Raw genomic sequence first — 19267 nt, forward strand, 5'->3', positions numbered from 1 at the left:
TCTCTATATGGCATGTGAATGACAGGGTGAATGGTTATGTGTTGGTTTATATGACCTTAGAATGAATGGGCGTGTGGTCGTTTGTCTGTATATGACATGTGATCGGTGTATGTCTCTATAGAACTTGTGAATGACAGGTTGAGCATTTATGCGTCTATATGGCACGTAAACGAGAGCGAATGGTCGTATGTCTCCCTATGACGTAAGGATGAGTGAATTAATTGTTTTATGTCTCTATTTGATGTGTGAATTGGTGAATGTCTGTATATGCGGCCCTGTGATAACCGCCTCCTGTGATTCCGAGCGCAGGATAAGGCGGACTGGTAATGAATGAATAATTGGATGGATGAATAAAACAGAAGGCTTTTCTGTGATTATATTCAAAAATAACTCGAAAATAAGAAATAAATATTCTGGAAGCAATATTATTTTCTTTTCACGAGGCGACTGAAAAGTTTTAGACGCAGCTGCTGATTTTCAAGGTCAAGACGCAACTTTCCGCGCCCAGCTATGCGCGCTTTGTCCGCCAGTGGGCGACACCGGCCCCAGGGTCTGCGGTCCAATTCGTGCAAAAAAAATAAAATAAGTAGAAAGAATACAAACACAAAAATGTGTTGATTTGTTAGAGTTAAAGGGTTAGAATGATCTGTGCTCGTGCTTATCATAAACCACTTGATGGAAAGGATTTAAAAAAACTGCTTTTTGTGGCTCCAGCGCCGGAGAGAGAGAGAGGGTGGAGTGTGTGTGCGCTCCTGTGTGTGTGTGTGTGTGTGTGTGTGTGAGAGAGTGTGAGTGGGGGTATATAACCGGGAGTCCGCCAGCTTGACATCGACACACACTCACACACACTCCGTGACTGAGGTGGAACATGATCGCAAACCAGCGGAGCGTCTCCGCCGGATGATGAAGATGATGGTGAAGATGACGATGAAGATGATGATGGACGCCCCACGGCGGCTCGGCTCCCCGTCACGGCTGCCCAAGTTGCGGGAGAAGTGTTGAAAGATGAAGAGGAGGAGACAGAAAACGCGTGGAGCCGCGTTTCTCCGTGGGAGGGCGAGTAGCCGGGTGACTGGTCGGATGAGCGTGGGGGAGTAGGACGAGGAGGTGGAGGTGGTGGTGATGGAGATGGAGAACGCCAGCCAGCTCAGACCCGCCGCGCCCGCGGAGCTCCTGAACGACACGGGTGCGGGGATGCAGCCGGGCGCGGCGGGCGCGGCGGGCGCGGCGGGTGAGGCGGCGGCGGCTGCGGCGCGGGACGGCGGCGGCGTCGCCCTGCAGGCGGGCCTGGCCGTGACGCTGGCCCTCATCACGCTGGCCACGACGCTCTCCAACGCCTTCGTCATCGCCACCATCTACCGCTCACGCAAGCTGCACACGCCCGCCAACTTCCTGATCGCCTCTCTGGCCGTCACCGACCTGCTCGTATCCGTGCTGGTGATGCCCGTGAGCGCGCTTTACACGGTGAGCCGGACGTGGACGCTCGGCCAGGCGTTGTGCGACATCTGGCTGTCGTCGGACATCACCTGCTGCACCGCGTCCATCCTGCACCTGTGCGTAATCGCGCTCGACCGCTACTGGGCCATCACGGACGCGGTGGAGTACTCCAAGAAGCGCACGACGACGCGCGCCGCCGCCATGGTGGCCACGGCGTGGGTGATCGCCATCTGCATCTCGCTGCCGCCCTTCTTCTGGCGCCAGGTGAAGGCGGAACACGTCACCAGCTGCACCGTCAACGCGGACCACGTCTTCTACACGGTGTACTCCACGTTCGGCGCCTTCTACATCCCCACGCTGCTGCTGATCGCGCTCTACGGGCGCATCTACGTGGAAGCGCGCCGGCGCATCCTGGAGCGGGCGCACGGCAAGCCGGGTAAACGGCTCACCGCGGCGCGGTTGCTCGGCCCCGCGGCGGCGGCCGACGCCCCCCGCGGCTACGGTACCGCCGAGACGCCCTCCCCGTCCCCCTCCGCCTCCCCCTGCTGCGTCAAAGTGACCGTGTCGGACGCGCTGCTGGAGAAAAAGCGCATCTCCGCGGCGCGGGAGCGCAAGGCCACCAAGACGCTCGGCATCATCCTAGGCGCCTACATCGTCTGCTGGTTGCCCTTCTTCATCTACACCCTGCTGGTGGCCGCCTGCGAGGCCTGCCTGCGGCCGGAGCTCTTCGACGCCTTCACCTGGCTCGGATACCTGAACTCCCTCATCAACCCCATCATCTACACCATGTCCAACGACGACTTCAAGCAGGCTTTCCACACGCTGCTGCGCATGCGTTGCTGCCAGCGTTAGGGGCGAGGGCCGCGTCAAGGCGAGGGCCGGGTTCTGGTTTCGGACCACGACGAAGACATCGAGCGGCTTCTCCGGTGGCCGAACACGTGCGGTCGGTCGATCCGGGACTCGAAATTATCCACTCGTGTGATCGGTCGATGCGTTCCCCCTGCGTCAACGGGGCGAAGGACGGCGAACGTTCCCTTACTGCCAGAAAACCGACGCGTCGGGACCACTTTATCGTCATTTTATCGACACCCGGACCTGACGTCGGCGAAGGAACGCGACTACTCATGTACAACAGAGAGATGGAGAAAATATTCAGGTTAAGTTTAAATACAGATACAGATGTCGATGTAGACGTGACACTCCGGGGTTGTAGCAGAATGACGAGAAACGCGACGCGAAGGGGACGTTCACCGTTCGTCAGGCTGTTGATGCGCCGGGAGTGAGAACGGGTTCGAAAGGTTGAGTGTTTCCACATCGTAAAATAATCGCCTGAGTTTTTAGGAAAAAAAGAGCCGTATGTTGGATAATACAGAGCCCCTTATGGGATATAATTTAAAGATTCGTTTTTGCGAGATCTTGCAAAAGTGTTTACGTCAGGAGCGATGTTCCTGCGGGTCGTCCAGCAGAGGCATCAGACACAACTATGGCATGAGAGAAGTTTATTGAGTCTTATTTTGATCGGTTGTGTTTACTGTTTGCAAAACGAGAGTCACGGAAGACGATTTGGAGCGTTAGAGAAACGTCCAAAATGGAGACATTAAGCCGAAGAAGACAGACAAGGCGGGCATAACGTTCATTCAATAACTTAATGTAGCAACACAGTTTAAGGTAAGCTAATTTCATTGTGCTCCAACCATAGAGCCTCTCACGTTAGCTTACGCTAGTGTTATCCTAGCGTGACGTCGTTGGGGTAAACAGTTTTCTAAGGTCTCACAGGAGTTGGTCTTTTTTTTTCATTCTTCAAAATCCTTTTCCCCCCCATGTCCCCTAAGGGGCTCCATAGAATAAGGAGTTGATTAGGCAAAAATTAAAAAATTGACAAAAAATAACTTGGTTGATTATTTTGAGAAGGTATGTTGAAGGTATGATATGTGGCCATGGGATTGGCTGCAGACAGTGTCAGAGGCAGCCCCCCTGAGACCTGGGATAAGGAATGTAGATTATGAATGAACGGATCTTAAAACATCCAAATATTTTGTGCACCAATTCGGGTATGTCATCGCCCCTAATCCCGTTTGGATCAACCGTTCTCGAGAACGCGCGTTGGGTGTTTCCAGGTCCGATCACGTCTTGCAGGTGTCGCCATTTGAAGCAAATAATACTGAATATTGGGGGCTGGAGTGAGGTGACGGTGACTTTGACACCATAACGGGATCTCCATTTTCTGCTGCTGCATCTAAAGGATTTATGAACTCTGGAATATCCAAAACAATGTTGTCCTGTAATAATGACTGGGAGGAAAAGCCCATGGGGCTCTGTGCCCCCCACCCCCACCCCCACCCCCTTACCCACTGTGGGCCTCCCTTCCTCCTCAACCCACAGACTTGCCATACGAGTTTGCCAGCTGACGCCAGTTGGCTCGAAAGCACAAAGACTTTCGGGAGGACTAAGCCCGACCCCCCACAACCCATGAGCCCCCCGGGCAAAAAATGTGTGTTTAATTTCGTGAGCGACTGGATGCCGCAGCGGGATGTTTGTCTCACGTCTCTCCGACCAAACAAAACTGTTTGTTTTTCCGTGTTTGAAAACTCCGAGGCCTTCGCGTTCTCTTCTGATTGGCTGCCGGATCACGCGGTTTTCGCCGCCGACTTTTTATCCGATAATCTTTATTTACGCGCGGTTATCTCCGGAGAACCGCCCCCGAATGCGAAGGACGGCACACCGAGGGACTTGGCGGCCATATTGAGAGGACATCTGCGCTCAATATTGAGACCCAAAGGACTTTCTAGCAATTTAAAAATACTTTTCACTGTCTGATTCCCAATATTACCACCTACTGTGATGACAATTTCCTTCTTTTCAACCACAGAGAATAAATAAAAAAAGGAAAACATCTGCAATTTAAGAATGTCCTCACAAGATGGCGCCGCATCTGCTACGTTTAACACGGTTTCTTTGTCTTCCGAGGAAAAGGTAATAAGATAGACGGGATGGGCAGAGTTAAACTAGTCGAATATTCAGCATCGAGAAGCAGAGTTAACCTCCGTTGAATCCGTTAGTCCACAGAATCATCGCTTTTTTGGTCGATCGAGCTGACGCGACCGGAGAAAATCCAATTCCGAGGGAGGTTACGTCAACCTCCATCCGTCGGGAGAAAACGTTGGTCCCTTGGATCTTTAACCCCAGCGTAATTCGGTGTTCGGCCTTGGCGGTGCTGCGATACAACCGGACTGTTCCTACTGACTGACGGGGAAATTAACGTACCGAAAGATCACCCCCATCCTGAGAAAAAAACCCCGAAAAAAAATCTAAATATGATGAAAAAATGTATCTGCTTATCAAAGAGAAAGCTGACGTAAAAAATAGTTTATTATAATCGATGGGGTTTTAATGTAGACTGTGAAAAACGAGCCGCTCAAATTGAATGTAAGTGTGTTTCGGAGGTTGCGAAGGGAGAGGAAAGCGGAATTTTAATTTGTTTTCTTTCACCAATGTTGCCCGTCCCTCCTTCCCCGCTGAGGCCGCCGACGAGTTTCATCCCGTAAAGCGGTGTGAAGACAGAAAGACGTTTGACGGCCCGTGAAATTTTTTTACCGTCAGCTTTGATGCGCCGTTTCATGTCGGGCCTTCGGAAATAAAAAGGCGGGAAAGTCTCGTGTGGCATTTGTGGGGAAAAAGGAGGAAAAAAAATATATTCCCCAGCGACTCTGTAAATGTCACAGAGCGAAAAGTAAAATGTCAAAGTGCTGGCCGACGGCTCGTCGGAGAAGATAAACTACAACAAAGTGCAAAGAGGTGCTCGTCTGGAAATTAGGAAGAAAAAAAAAAAAACTCGGCGGCGGTTTTGACGTTTTATTGGATTCGAGTGTGAAAGACTCTTAAAGAATCATCAGAGGCTACAAATGTGAATAATTGAAGTTGTCTGGCTTTGGTGTTAAAGTAACGGTGTCAAAAATACACCCACGGATCTCCCGAAAACTTTATTTATTACGCATTTGTAAGTTTCCACAGTTTCACGGTTTGAACATCACACCCCTGCGGGAAGTACAAAGAAAATCGATCTTGCCTCTGTCAAGTTCAATGTTAGCTTTGGAGGTTACTGTCCAAAGCCAAATATTTTATAAAATTTTTTAAATAAAATTCGAATTCCGAATGACCTTCCCTTCCATACTTGCATACATCCAGTAGATGTGTGCAATTCCATCTATCCATCACCACTTGGAGCTCCAATGAGTTGCCTGAGACATTCACAACATTTGTTTTCACACCTTTTTTTTTCCCTGTCAATGTCGTAAAAGGAAAAGATCGATATAATTTTGTCGACTTTATCAATATATGCGCTGCCACAATTCAATAACATCATAGTTATTCTGCTCCGCAGTGAAAAGTCAAATCTTTGAATGAAGGAGTAACAGACTTTTTAATTTTTTTTCTAACAGAGGTGAACTCGGAAAGTTAAAAACACATTTCTGTCGATATCTATTTTTCTTTGCTGTTTTTTTTTTTTTTTTTAATTTTTAAAATTGTTTCCGGTTGAGTTTAAACCTCCTTCAGGCTCTCCAGTTTCCTCCCACAGTCCAACAACATGCAGGAGGCTCATATAAATTGCCCTGATATGGTATAGATAATGAATTAATTCAAGGTTGTTGGATTTTACATGGTTTTGTGGGTGTATTTTTGAGCTCTGATGCTAAGCTAGGCTACTCTTTGTCATACAACTTTCACACAAGAGATCTCCTCATCCAAGTGAGAGTGAGGGCTGAATGCGTCGAACCCTCAGGGATCCCGGGTCACGCCGGCGTGATCCAACTGAGGTGTTCACTAAGGTGCTGATCTCAACATGTTTTAAAAATATCAGAGAACCGCAAAGGGATTTCCAGGCCGAGTCGCCGAGAGAGACTTGTACGACAGGAGGTCTATAACTAAGACCCCACTTCATCACGGGACTGTGAGAACGCGGGATGGACATCAGGTTTTGCTGCTGTAAAACGCTTCTGTTCTGAAATGCCAACTAAAAATATGCTGCTCTTGTGAAAAAAGGAAACAAACAAAAAAAAAAATCTGAATAAAACGCGTCCTGAAGTCAAGTTTTGTCCTTCTTCTTACGCTAGGAAACCGGCGCACATTCCTTGCCCACTTCCTGAGGTTGCTCTTAATCAACAGGAGACAAAATCTAAGCCTGAGAAACAGGTCTACGAAAACAAAAAGAAATAAATTAAGACATTAAATTGAAATTATGAACCATAAACTATCGCATCTAAAGGCCCAGGTGACAAGCAGCTGTCCTGCTTCCAGGGCTGCAGCGAGACATTTGAAGGTCACAAAGGTCTTCAGGCTTTTCAGAAACCAAAGTGAAAGATTTTCTGATACATTATTTTAAGATTTATCAGATAAAACCTTGACCAAGACTTAAGTTTATCGACTAAAACTAAAATATGATTTGTGACCACAGCAACACTTCATAGTGATTTGAAAAGCGGTGTTTCTACTAAATGATCTAAATATAAAACAACTTGGAAAAAAATCTTATATACATATACAGGACTGTATAAGAAAATTAAAATATTGTGATAAAGTTCTTTGTATTCTGTAATGCAATTCCAAAAATAAAAATATCATACATTCTGGATTCATCACAAATTAACTGAAATATTGCAAGCCTTTTATTATTTAAATATTGTTGATTATGGCTTACATCTCAAGAAAACTCAAAAATCCGGTCTCAAAATATTAGAATATCATGAAAAAGCTACTTTTGTTTTTTTAATTGCATTACAGAGGGTAAAGCGCTTTATCACAATATTCTAATTTTCTGAGACAGTCCTGTATATATATATATATTGAAAACATCTTCATTGTCATTAAATTAAAAAGTTATAAATGTAAAATTTCCCTAATGAGAGACTCCAAAACCAGTTGCTCAAAGACATTTTTGCTTTTGCAAAGAGTGTGTATGTGTGTGTGTGTGTGTGTGTGTGTCACAGAGGTCATTTGTCAGTTAGCCTATATGAATCCCATAGAATAACAGAAAATCATGGTCATGTACCAACTTTTTTTTATGAGTAAAATGAACAACTGCATGAATGAATGAATGAATGAATGATCAGCAGAGAAACAAAGCGAGAAAGTGAAGATGGCGAGCCGTAACCCAAGTGACAAAGGATAATCCACAAACGCCGCTCAGCCCTTCCTCCTTCCTGTCTGAGATCCATCAGCTGTGACCCGCCGTCTGCTTCCGCGGTAGCCACGGCAACGCGGCGTCGCAGGAAGTCACCTCTCTCTACCTGCTCCTCTCATCCACACGGACGCGGCTTCAAAAAACAAGCCGCCTCCCTCTGCTTTTGTTTGGGAGAAGCGGGGATGAGACGAAGGACGAACGCGCCGACGTCGACCTCGAACCGAGGTGGCCGGCGTAGAACTTTTCTTTTTGTTTTTCTTTTTTTTTTCCTTCGTTCACATCTTGGATGAAAAGAATCCCCAGAACAAAAGCGTCATGTTTCCAGCTAATATTTGCCTTTTGGCAAAAATATTCCCTCCCGTGAGGAGCTTTCGTTGGCAGGAGACTCGAGGCGGTTCCAACGACGCTGGCGAACGTTTCCTGCTTCTCTCCTTTTTGAATGTCAATGAACGGAAACAGACATGAAAACACTTTGACTTTTATTAAATCTGTGGCTCCTGATTCCTGCTGTTTCATCATTTATCCCCCATGATTTATTTCACTCAGTCAAAAAGCGGCTTTGAAGTCCTCTCAATTATTTACCCTTTCAATCAGTTCTTTCCTCCTTGTTGTTGTTTGCTCATGGTAACCATGGCAACCTTTAAAAAGATTCCCCCCCCCCCCCCCCCCCGACTGCCGGAGATACTGACCAAAAGCAATTTTGCCATTTGCAGATTTGATGTAAATCAAACACGTCATATAGAGACAACTTAGCATTCACCCTCTTATTCATGTTATATAGAAACAGAAAAGTCCTTAATTTACATGTTATATTGAGACATTCAACGCTTCACCCTCTCTTTCACATATAAAGCGACGTACAACCATTAGATGTCATAAAGTAACATGCAACCATTCACGATGTCATTTACATGCACTGAAAATTTCTAAAAAACAAACTAGGGACCGTCTTTACCTTTAGGTGGAAGTGTGGATGAGTGGTGCTCAGGTTGAAAACACAAATATATTAAAACGAATAAACATTTTGGTAAAAACAGCCCATCATTTGAATTTTGAATTAAAAATCATTGGATTTATTTCAGGTTCCGTGGGGGTTGAGGGTGTACTTTTCTACCTCGGACTTGATCTGCAGAAAGAGGTTTTATTGTGACGATCCGATAAGGGAAAGTGACGGTGAGATGAAATAAATAAAAGCGGCGAAACGGCCGGACGCCCACGTTGCTGCGGGCAAACACATTCAGGGATGATGAATTTACTCTGCAACTCGACCTTCAGCCGTCCAGCGCTGAACCTCCCGGAGGAATGCAACTTCCCCTTTAAAAAGCAGTAAAAAATAATAATAAAACAGCAAACCTCCAGAACGCACAGAAAGCAAGTTTACCATCCAGTAATAAACACCTATAATTGCCCATCTTGTCGTAACGACCGGGTTATAACCGCCTCCCATCCAATATACGGCAAAGTAAATCGATGAATAAGCCTCTGTCTGCATTTTCCTCTTTTCCCTCTCCTCTCACAACACCTGCTGAGAAGACACTTCCCCCTGAATTATTTATTATTAACGTTACTCATTAATAACAATATGTCTCACAGTGCAAAGAATAGCAGCTTTTCAAGCCCAGTTATTAAGACTTTACAGGGAGCCTTTTTTCAACTTTTGGAAAAGTACATCATCGCACACCTTCTAGGTCTTACTTTACGGCGATTTGATTGGATCAGACGCTCTCGGAGGCGAAGGCGGAGAGGCGGGAGGACAGAGATGCGACTGACGTGCGTTAAATATCAAACCGGTGGCTGAGGAGACAGAAGACGGCAGCAACATCAGGATCAGAACAGGAAGTCCAGCCCCCTCATTCAGGGTACTGACATCTTGTCATACAGACCCCCCCCACCTGCCCAGGCTGAATCCATAATTTGGACCTTCAGCGTGGACCCTCAGTGTGGACACTTTGTGTAGAGGTTCAGTGTGGACACTCGGTGGACCCACAGTGTCGAAACTCTGTGTGGACTCCCAGTGTGAACCCTTGGTGTGGACCCTCAATGTGGACTTCTGGTTAGTGTGGACCCTCTGACACACTGTGTGGACCCTCAGTGTTGACACTTTGTGTGGAGGTTCAGTCTTGACAATTGGTAAGGGACACTAGTTTGGACCCTGAGTGTGGAACCCCAGGGTGGACACTTGGTGAGGACCCACAGTGACGAAACTCCGAGTGGACCCTCGGTGTGGATACTTAGTGTGGACCCGCAGTGTCAAAACTCTGTGTGGACTCCTTGTGTTAAAAAATAGAGTGGACCCTCTGTGTGGACCCCCAGACCCTCTGTGTGGACCCTCAGTATGGACACTTTGTGTGGAGGTTCAGACTGGACAATTGGTGTGGACCCTCAGTGTGGACACCTGGTGCGGACCCACAGTGTTGAAACTCTGAGTGGACCCTCAGTGTGGACCCTTAGTGTGGACTCTTAGTGTGGACCCTCAGTGTGGACCCTTAGTCTGGACCCTTAGTGTGGACCCTTAGTGTGGACCCTCAGTGTGATTACTTGGTGTGGACCCTCAGAGTGGACCCTTAGTGTGGACCCTTAGTGTGGACCCTCAGTGTGATTACTTGGTGTGGACCCTCAGAGTGGACCCTCAGTGTGGACCCTTAGTGTGGACCCTCAGAGTGGACCCTTAGTGTGGACCCTCTGTGTGGACACTTTGTGTGGCCCTTCAGTGTGGACACTTGGTGTGGGGGTTCAGTATGGACAATTGGTGTGGACTCCTTGTGTGGACCCGCAGTGTGGAAACTTGGTGTGGACCCACAGTGTCGAAACTCTGAGTGGACCCTTAGTGTGGACACTTTGTGTGGACCTTCAGTGTGGACACTCGATGTGTAGGTTCAGTGTGGACAATTGGTGTGGACTCCCAGTGTGAACCCTCAGTGTGGACACTGTGGAACCTCAGTGTGGACCCCTAATGTGAACCCCCGGTGTGGATACTGGGTGTGGACAATACGCACTGGACAAATAAAAATACATCTTCACACATTGACCTCATATCTGAACGTGTACTGAGTGTACTGGAGTACTGCAGTACTGGAGTACAATCTGCACCGGGGAATACAGGGTTTACCGCATAACTGGAGTACATGCTCTGCCGGACAGGGCTTGTTTACTCAGACCGACTGAAACCACGAGCCTCCGAATCAAAGCATCTTCGGTCAATGAGCCGATCATCGATCGTCTTTAACCGCTTCACGCCCGGAGCCGACGCGGCTTCTCCGAATTCACTCAGGTTCTTATTTATAGAGGGAAAATTTTAGGTCATTCCATGAAACCTGGTTTGCTAATTTAACCGCGAGAATCAAAAATGCAGATTTGCCACTTTTTGCCCCCCAAACCTCTTCGTCTTCCTCCATTTCATCAAATATCTCCTCCGATTCTCCCACTCTCCTGATTTTTTTCACCTCCTCCTACACTTCATTCACTAAATACACTCAGAAGTCAGAGAGGTGTTAATAACTGGAATATTAAAAACACACACGCGTACGCTCAGTTGTCCGAAAGCGTCGAGCGGCAGGAAAGTCCGTCGGCAGCGCAGAGACGTTGCGTATCCTCAGACAGAGGAAGTTAAATCCTGTTAAATCCAGGAAGTGACAGCTCTGCTTGAGATCCGATTGGTCGTAAACCTCTGCGCCATTCGGACTGTCATTCGGCACCGATCTGCACAAACTCTGGCAATTTGTGAATCCTTAAAGGTTGTAAACGTTCCGAACACCTAACCCCGACCATTTCTTAATCCGCCCGTCTGCTTGCGAAGTCAATATCAGCAAAGAGTCACTTAAAGATTAGAATCTGCTTGGCGCCTACAGAAATGAGGAAAACTTCAATGGCAGGGGTGAAGTAGTGTGAGAAGGAAGGAAGCTGCTGTTTTTAATCATGCACACTCACATTGCTTCGCTTCGTGCAATAAAATCAAATTGAGGGCTCATTTACGTATGCGTATTTAACCTAAAATGGCGTTCTCTTCGACAACTACATATACGAACGGTGACGTAATTCTGCGTTTCTGATATAAACGATGCAGTACCCCCAAGAGCCACAGGGGGCGCTGTTGCACATTTTTCTTAACAATTCTTTCTTTTCTTTTTTCTTCTCTTCCTGTGTCTCTTTCCGTTGGACTGCCCATCTTGGAAGTAACAATGCACATTTTATTTGATTATTTTTAAGGCGCTTTACTCCACTGAGAACGATAAAAGTGACAAACTGATGGAAATGAAAGTGACAGCAATTGGCGCCAGATGGAATGTGGGGTTTTAAACAGATGTGTTTTAAGTTGTGGGGAAACAAACCTACCTTTTTATGCAGGTAACCTCAGCGGGGATGGCCTTCTCCACCGAATCTCAGGAACTAAAAAACCTGCGAGGAAGAGAATATGAAAAAAAAAAAAAAAAAAAGATGAAAATAGAAATAATAACCGTCAACCGTGCACAGGCTGCGGCGTTCGGACCGCTCCTTCCAATCGCAGTGAAACCGCAGTTTTCCAGCACCTGAAATCCGTCTCGCTTGACGCGACGAGGAGGAGCCCCTCATCAGGAGGAAGGAGATAATCAAGTCTTGATCCGGTCTCTCCAGGCGTGAAAACGGACGCTTCTAGCAGCGTTTCCTGCAATTAACCGCCGGGACCTCCCTTCCCTCCCCCACAGCCCGACCCTCGACAGAATCTCCCCAACCCTGGATCTGCTTCTTCTGGTTGTGGAATCAACCGTTCGATAAACTGTAGTCCTTTAAGAACAGCAAAAACCAAATGTTTTTTTTTTTTCATTTCAAATGTTGCAGACCAAAGTCAATTGCATCTGTATGTTTGTGTGTACATGTGCATGTTGCCGTGCACGTTTGTGGTTTTCTTACCTTTTAGGGACCATCACTGCCAGGAGACCATTTCTCCTTATGGCGACACATCTGTCCCTGCTTTTGAGATGCACTGTGTGTGTGTGTGTGTGTGTGTGTGTGTGTGTGTGTGTGTATCACGGGGCAAGTTACTGTTCCAGACTGCTGATGAAGTGACCCGAGTGCTCGGATGAACTCCGTCAGACCGAAACTCACAAAGTGGAAAGAGAAGGTAGAAAATCCGCTGAAACGAAAGGAAACCCAATATTTGTCTCCGGGGTCAAAGTGGGGAAGCGGTCATGTGACCCGGAGGAGGTCGGGAACGTCAGATTTGTTTGAAATTGAGTGCACGGCAGGGTGACGTGGCCTCTGCGCGTCCCTATCCCTTTCATCCTCGGTGAAGTTCGCCGCGGAGCGCCGAATGAGGTTCGTCCCGCTGATCTTCTGGGAGAATCTCAGCTCTCGGCGATCCATCTCCGCCGTCGCCGCTGTCACGCAGATAAATGAGAGCGCTGGGACGGCAGGAGGGAGGTAAATGTGGGAGTGACCTCCCACCTCACCGGCCCACTTTCCCCATGCCGACCCTGAAGTTCCTGGAATCTGTTCCTGCACAGTGGGATAGAAGACCCAGAGACATTAGCTCATTCACTACAAATAAAGAATATATTTATACAATTTTATTTTGCAATTTTTTTGCTTTTTTTTTTTTGTTTCATTTCTTTTGTGATTTATTTGGGGGAGTTTTCAAAAAATATTTGGGAGAAAAATAATTTTCTGTGATTTTGAAAGCTTCATGTTCTTTTTAATCTTTGAATTTTTTCCTGTAGAATTTATATATACTATATATACGCTCGAAATATGTGTGTGTGTGTATATATATACACATATATATATACACCACACACACAGATATATACAGTATATATGTGTGTATATATATATATATATATAGAATGACAATAATGATCAATAATGATGATATATATATATATATATATATATATATATATATATATATATATATATATATATGTATATATCATTATTGTCAATATTTTGATCCTCCCTTGGGCTTGAGAATTCTCCTACAATCATTTTATGTGTATATATATATATATTTTTTTTTTTGTATATATAATGACAATAATGATAATTTATCATAAAAATAATGATCAATAATGATCAATTATATACATATATGATCATTCTTGTCACTATCTTAATTCTCCCTTGGGCTTGAGAATTCTCCTGCCATCATTTTCCACTGAATCTTTAATAATCTCTAAGCTAAACCTCTGCCTTGACTGTAATGGGAGTGGGTGTGGGAGTGTGTGTGCAGGACGGAGGCTGGGTGTGTGTGAGTGGGGGGATCACACCTGTTTCTGACTATTAGAACCACAGGGTTTCCACCCAGAACGATCCCACTGCTGAGATTAAAATCATGTCATTAGCAGATGATACGAGCGCCTGCGCCACGCGCACACACACACAAACATGCGCACACGTGCACGCGCTGCGGCTTCTTCGGTCGTTCCTGTGTCAAAACAGAGAAGTGGCGTGAAGGTCAGGTGAGCATCAGGTGAGCGGCGGGTGGGCGGGGCCTGAGCGGCGGGTGGGCGGGGAGCACTTGAGCGGCGATGAGTGTCGGGCGGAACGGCGTGGAAGTGGTACGTGAGCGTCGGGAGAGCAGCGGGAGGAGGGAGGACGATGATGAGGATGAGGAGGAGAGCGCAGCTCTGCGTTTCCAGGATCCACATCGCTGCGTCCCCGTGGCAACCGTCGCTCTGCAGAGCAACGTGTTGCATGACAATGATGTCTGAGGCTTTTTTTTTTTTATCAGAGGAATCGAAACCGCGCGGCCATAAGGCTTCACACACACACACGCACACACACACACACACACACACACACACACACACACACACACACTGTGACTGTCCTGTGTTTCTGCTTAATGCAGGCCCCGCGGGCCCTCCACCGCCTGACTCAAATGATTTCGTAAACTTCCTGTCATTCCAGACAAACTGTTGAGGCTACAATCCTGATACCATACCATAACCCCTTTATTTACACGATTAAGAAAATAAAATTGTTTAATTTCAATGTTCGGACGTAATTTCAACATGTCTCTGACACCCCATTCGCCAAGCTTCGACTTGCCGTTTCAGCCAGACCCGGCAGCCTGCGCTCTCAAAGACGGATCTTTGGCGGATCCACCAAGCGTGGCTCTATGTCGGCGCAGATCTGGAAGTTGACCTTCCCACCCCCCGCCGGGTTGCAGCCTCACACTCCCTCCGCTCTCTCTACTCTCCATACGATGGTGCATATCTCCAGTGGGAACTCCTGTGGATCCACTCCCATCTTCCACTCCACCCCCGTTGTTGACAGCTGAGAGCAAGTCTGAGATCTGCTCGTCGCCCGATGCCCTCCCACGTTGTCGCCGCTCCCGTGCCAAACACCTCTACTCTTCCTCCCTTTCCTGTTCGGATGGTCGGGTTGCTCCGACCGAGGCCTGCCCGCCCTCCCCGTCTGGACTACGCAGCTGCCCTGTCAGAGGAGTCCGTTAACTCCATAGTCTTTCTTGCATGTAGCCCATGGTTATTGACTCGCTGCAGGGGAAGCTGCAGCGAGTTGAACGCGTTTATGTATCAATTAAAAAAATTAAAAAAAAAGGAAAATATTTTAAAAAATTCCTTGCAAAGTTTTTTTTTATCTTTTATTTCAACATAATGGTTTCCCAAATTTTTGAATTATATATTCAAATTTTTTAAGCTAACGAAAAAATACCAAAGAAGCAAATACGCAAAAATAACCCAATTAAATAATGCGATTCTGTAAAAGAAAATCGAAAACGATCAACGAGTCACCTGATAATCAGCAAGACTCTCCGCAAGTTTCCCGATCAACTGTAAACCGATCAGATATTGATCCGACACAATCGGAAAAGGGACGTTTTCCGAGCGTCTTTGTGACAAAGTGAGTCGGGAGGCGGTCCCGACCAGGATAAATCACTCACTATATTTAAACCTGTACGTCCGCGACCCACATCCCACTATCACCAGCTGACCCACTTTGCTACCTCCTTCCCACGCCTGGGGGCGGAGCTCCAGCAGAGAGGACCTTGATATAAGGTCACAACAGCACGGGAAAAAGGTCAAGACAGATTTTACCCGTACAGCAAAGCATCCCAACCCAGTTCTCGATGACTCTTTCGATCCGGGGCGGGTCTGAACTGACGCGATCTTTAAGTTGAAACTAAAATTTCCCGCATCAACAAGCGCTCGGCAGGAAAACACTACCAATTTCCGTTAGCGCTGCTACGCTACACATGTCGGGGCTAGCATGCAGGTCAGCGATGTTTACATTGCTGCAGCATCGCTAATACCGATAGGTGGAGCGTTGCCGATCAATACTCAATCACATCACGGTTAAAATTCGGAGATAAAACATCCAAATGAACCGACCCGCTGGTGAGACGGGTCGCCGTGGACTGTGTATTTTGATAAATTTCTTTTCTCATAAGTCAAAATTGAAATGCCTTTGAAATGCAATTAATGTTAATCGATAAATTACAAATTATTTTTTAATTGAGTCCCGCTCCTGATAGACACGCATTGTATGTCATACAATGAAATTGGGAGGGAGTTAAAACCAACAAGAAATACGGAAAAATATAAAAATGACATTTGAAAAAATGACAAAAGTCACAATAACACGTGGCTTTTGATCTTTTTTTTTCGAGAGCGCGACACTAAAACGCAGCGCATCACTTTGGATCCCAGTGTGACCTCTGAATGAGGTCACACTTATGTTTTTCGTCTTTTTCGTCTTCGTCTTCAAATAATGAAGCATTTTTGTAGTCCTTTTTAGGACGACACAATTAAAGAACATCAGCCGATATACCGATGCGTTTATATTTATCACATAAATTCCATAGCTTGATACCCGCTTTAGTTCATCCGCTGGAAGACAAAACGAACTTAATGGTTTTTAGCCAGAAGATAAATAACGGCCATTGCAACTCGGGTGCAGTGTTGGCGTTCCTCCTCTTCCTCCCCGCGGGACGTGCGGCTACTTTTACACTTTATTATCGAGGAAAAACGTGGCGGCCGGCGACCCCCATTAGGGCCCGGGCATCCGTCTTCATTAGAGCGGATTAGAGTGCCGCGGCCATTTGTTCTCAATATCGCTTCCAGAAAACTTTCTTCTTTTACCGAGTCCATCAGAGCCCTGAAATTACCCCAGAGTTGAGTCATTATAGATAAAAGTGGCTGAAAGGAAAAAAATAAAAATCAGGGGGGGAAAAAAATGAACTGAAAGGTTAAAAATGAGGGGACGGAGGGGTGAAAACATTTTTTGATCATTAGCAGAAAATGTCGTAACCCTGAAAATTAGAGAGAAAGTGTGTGAAAATCCGAATGTGGCGGTAATGAGTCACCAACATATATATATATGTGTGTATGTGTGTGTGTGTGTGTGTGTGTGTGTGTGTGTGTGTGTGTAAGCAGCAGCAGGAGGCTACTGACGTCTTGGGTTTAAGGACACTAAGTTGCGAAGGAGGGACAAGGGGAGCCAAAGGACACAGAGCTCCTGATCGTTCAGCCTCTCCTACATCCCGACATTTTCAAAATAAAACATCATTCATTTGACATTTCAGCGACCTGACTCATGCAAAATATGAAATAAACTTCGTAAAAATGTTTTTTTTATTTTAAATATGATCATAATATATAAATGTATACATATAATTGAAATCTATTTTTGTATTTTTTTTTTTTTATGAAGACCTATATCTAGGTCACTATGACCCATAAAAGCATGTATAATCAAGATAACTTCTATATCATTTTTTTGTATTCCAATTTCATTTTGTTTACGGCAAAACATTTTGAAATTTGTTCGAAACAGGAAAGATTTTGCTACTGAATTTTTTTTTAACCTTTTAATTTGTTTTTTACAATTATCGTCATTATTTGAAGGTAAAAGTACAACTCAATCTGTAGAAAAAAAAAACATTTCCATTATCTTTAAAAAAAAAAAAAAAAAAAAAGATGTATTTTTCAGTGAATTTTTAAAATTTTGGTTTACTTTTTTCCAAAGTGATTTTTTTTCTTCAAGAGCCCATCACCACGGAGACGGGAGCAAACATCAACTGGCTGAAATGGGTTTTTGTTTTTTTGTTTTTTTCATTTTTATTTTATAATTTCTACTGCTTTCGCTTTAGATAAACAAATGATATAAGTGTGAATAAAGGAAAATCTGGTCTGATCCGGATCAGACGTGAGTCACACACTGGACCAGGTCTTATAACGTGTCGTCAAGGTCGAAGCTCTGCAGGGTGTGTGTGTGTGTGTGTGTGTGTGTTGTGTGTGTTTGTGTGTTTGTGTGTGTATTTTTAGCCACTACACTCACAGACACCAGAGACCAAATTAAGTGGATTATCGGCATTTCCTGTCTGGATTTTCATCTCTTCGAAACATAATTTCACTGGACGCCCCGAAGACCCTTGCAGACGCCCCATGAAACACCCACAGCGCGACATGTGACGTTTGCAAAATGACCCTGCAAGACAATCCTTCAATCATCAAAATAGATGAATTTACACTTAAAAAGAAGATATTACTACTATAACAACGTTTAATGACGATAATAATAATAATGATAATTAATATAATGATAATAATAAATAGTCAGAGGGTTGAACTTACTGGAGAGGAATCCATGAATTCTTTTGAAACTGCAAAAAAAACAAACATGAGAATCAACGAAATCCACTATTTGACAAGGAAAACAAACAAGTACACAAGCCAATGGACAGACTGACAGACATACAAACAAACAAATGACACCCAAACGGCTGCAGGCTGCAGAGCGTGCACACACACACACACACACACAGACACATACACACACCTTTCTAATCAGCTTCGACCTGTTTTTCTTACAAAGGCACCAACAAAGAGTTAATTCCTTCAACTTTCCCCCACATCATGGGGCGTCGCCATGACGACTGCCCTTTTAAAAAAAACAAAAACCTGTTGATCACAGGGGCGCTATGAGAATCAGCAAAAATTAATTTATTTATCATTTATGCTAATTTGGGTAATATTTGAGAAACGCTACTGTGATCCTGTTTACCCGACTCTTTGCCGTGGAACAGGACAATAATTCTCTTACTTGATCTGATTTCTTTCTTTTTTTCTTCTTTCTTTCTTAATTTATTTAAATTTCAGGAGCATTTTTGGTATCTTTTTCAATGATTAGAATGAATTTAGTTGTTTTTTTTATTTTGGCTAATTTAGAGGATTTTGTGCATTTTAAGCATAATTATTTCTTTTGATTTCAGGTAATTACTCTCACAACTACGTGGGCACCTTTTTGGCAAATTGATTGACCTTTAATAAATTGGTGTTTTTTTTTTTGCGCGATGTAACTATCAAAAATATTAATTTTAGATTATTTCTAAAAAAAAATAATTGGCCTGGTAAAGTTTTATAATTAAATGAAATCAAAAATTTGTCATAATTTTTTCACAATTTTAAAACAACATTTCCAATTGAGAGATAAAATGCATGTTTGACGCACTCGTGCATATGAAAGTTTGTGCGATTTAAACAGCAATTTGATCTGGATGGAAGGGGGCGGAGGTGGCGGCCCGCTGGGAAGGGGGGGCCGGGGGGGGGGGGGGGGGGGGGGGGTCAGGCCTGTCCATGTGGGGGGTCCCGTGGCCTGGGTGGGGGCCAGGATGAGGCGGCGGGTAAAGACGGATTATGTCTGAGCAGCAGA

The 19267-nt window shown here is 45.2% G+C and overlaps 1 protein-coding gene across 1 annotated transcript; it reads left to right on the plus strand.

Annotated features, from left to right (window-relative positions):
* Positions 1–1122: 1122 nt before the first annotated feature.
* On the plus strand, positions 1123–6524 carry LOC147213369 (5-hydroxytryptamine receptor 1B-like). The gene has a single exon (XM_086143027.1). The coding sequence runs from the start codon at positions 1123–1125 to the stop codon at positions 2287–2289; it is 1167 nt and encodes a 388-aa protein (XP_085999153.1). The 3' UTR covers positions 2290–6524.
* The last annotated feature ends 12743 nt before the right edge of the window (positions 6525–19267 follow it).

Source organism: Fistularia commersonii, chromosome 36 (assembly GCF_037954325.1).
Source record: "Fistularia commersonii isolate RoL2024-O1a breed Wild chromosome 36, RoL_Fcom_v1.0, whole genome shotgun sequence".
NCBI lineage: Eukaryota > Metazoa > Chordata > Actinopteri > Syngnathiformes > Fistulariidae > Fistularia > Fistularia commersonii.

Excerpts from the sequence above, each read along its gene's own strand:
- LOC147213369 (XM_086143027.1), top strand. The coding sequence starts at position 1,123 with ATGGAGATGGAGAACGCCAGCCAGCTCAGACCCGCCGCGCCCGCGGAG.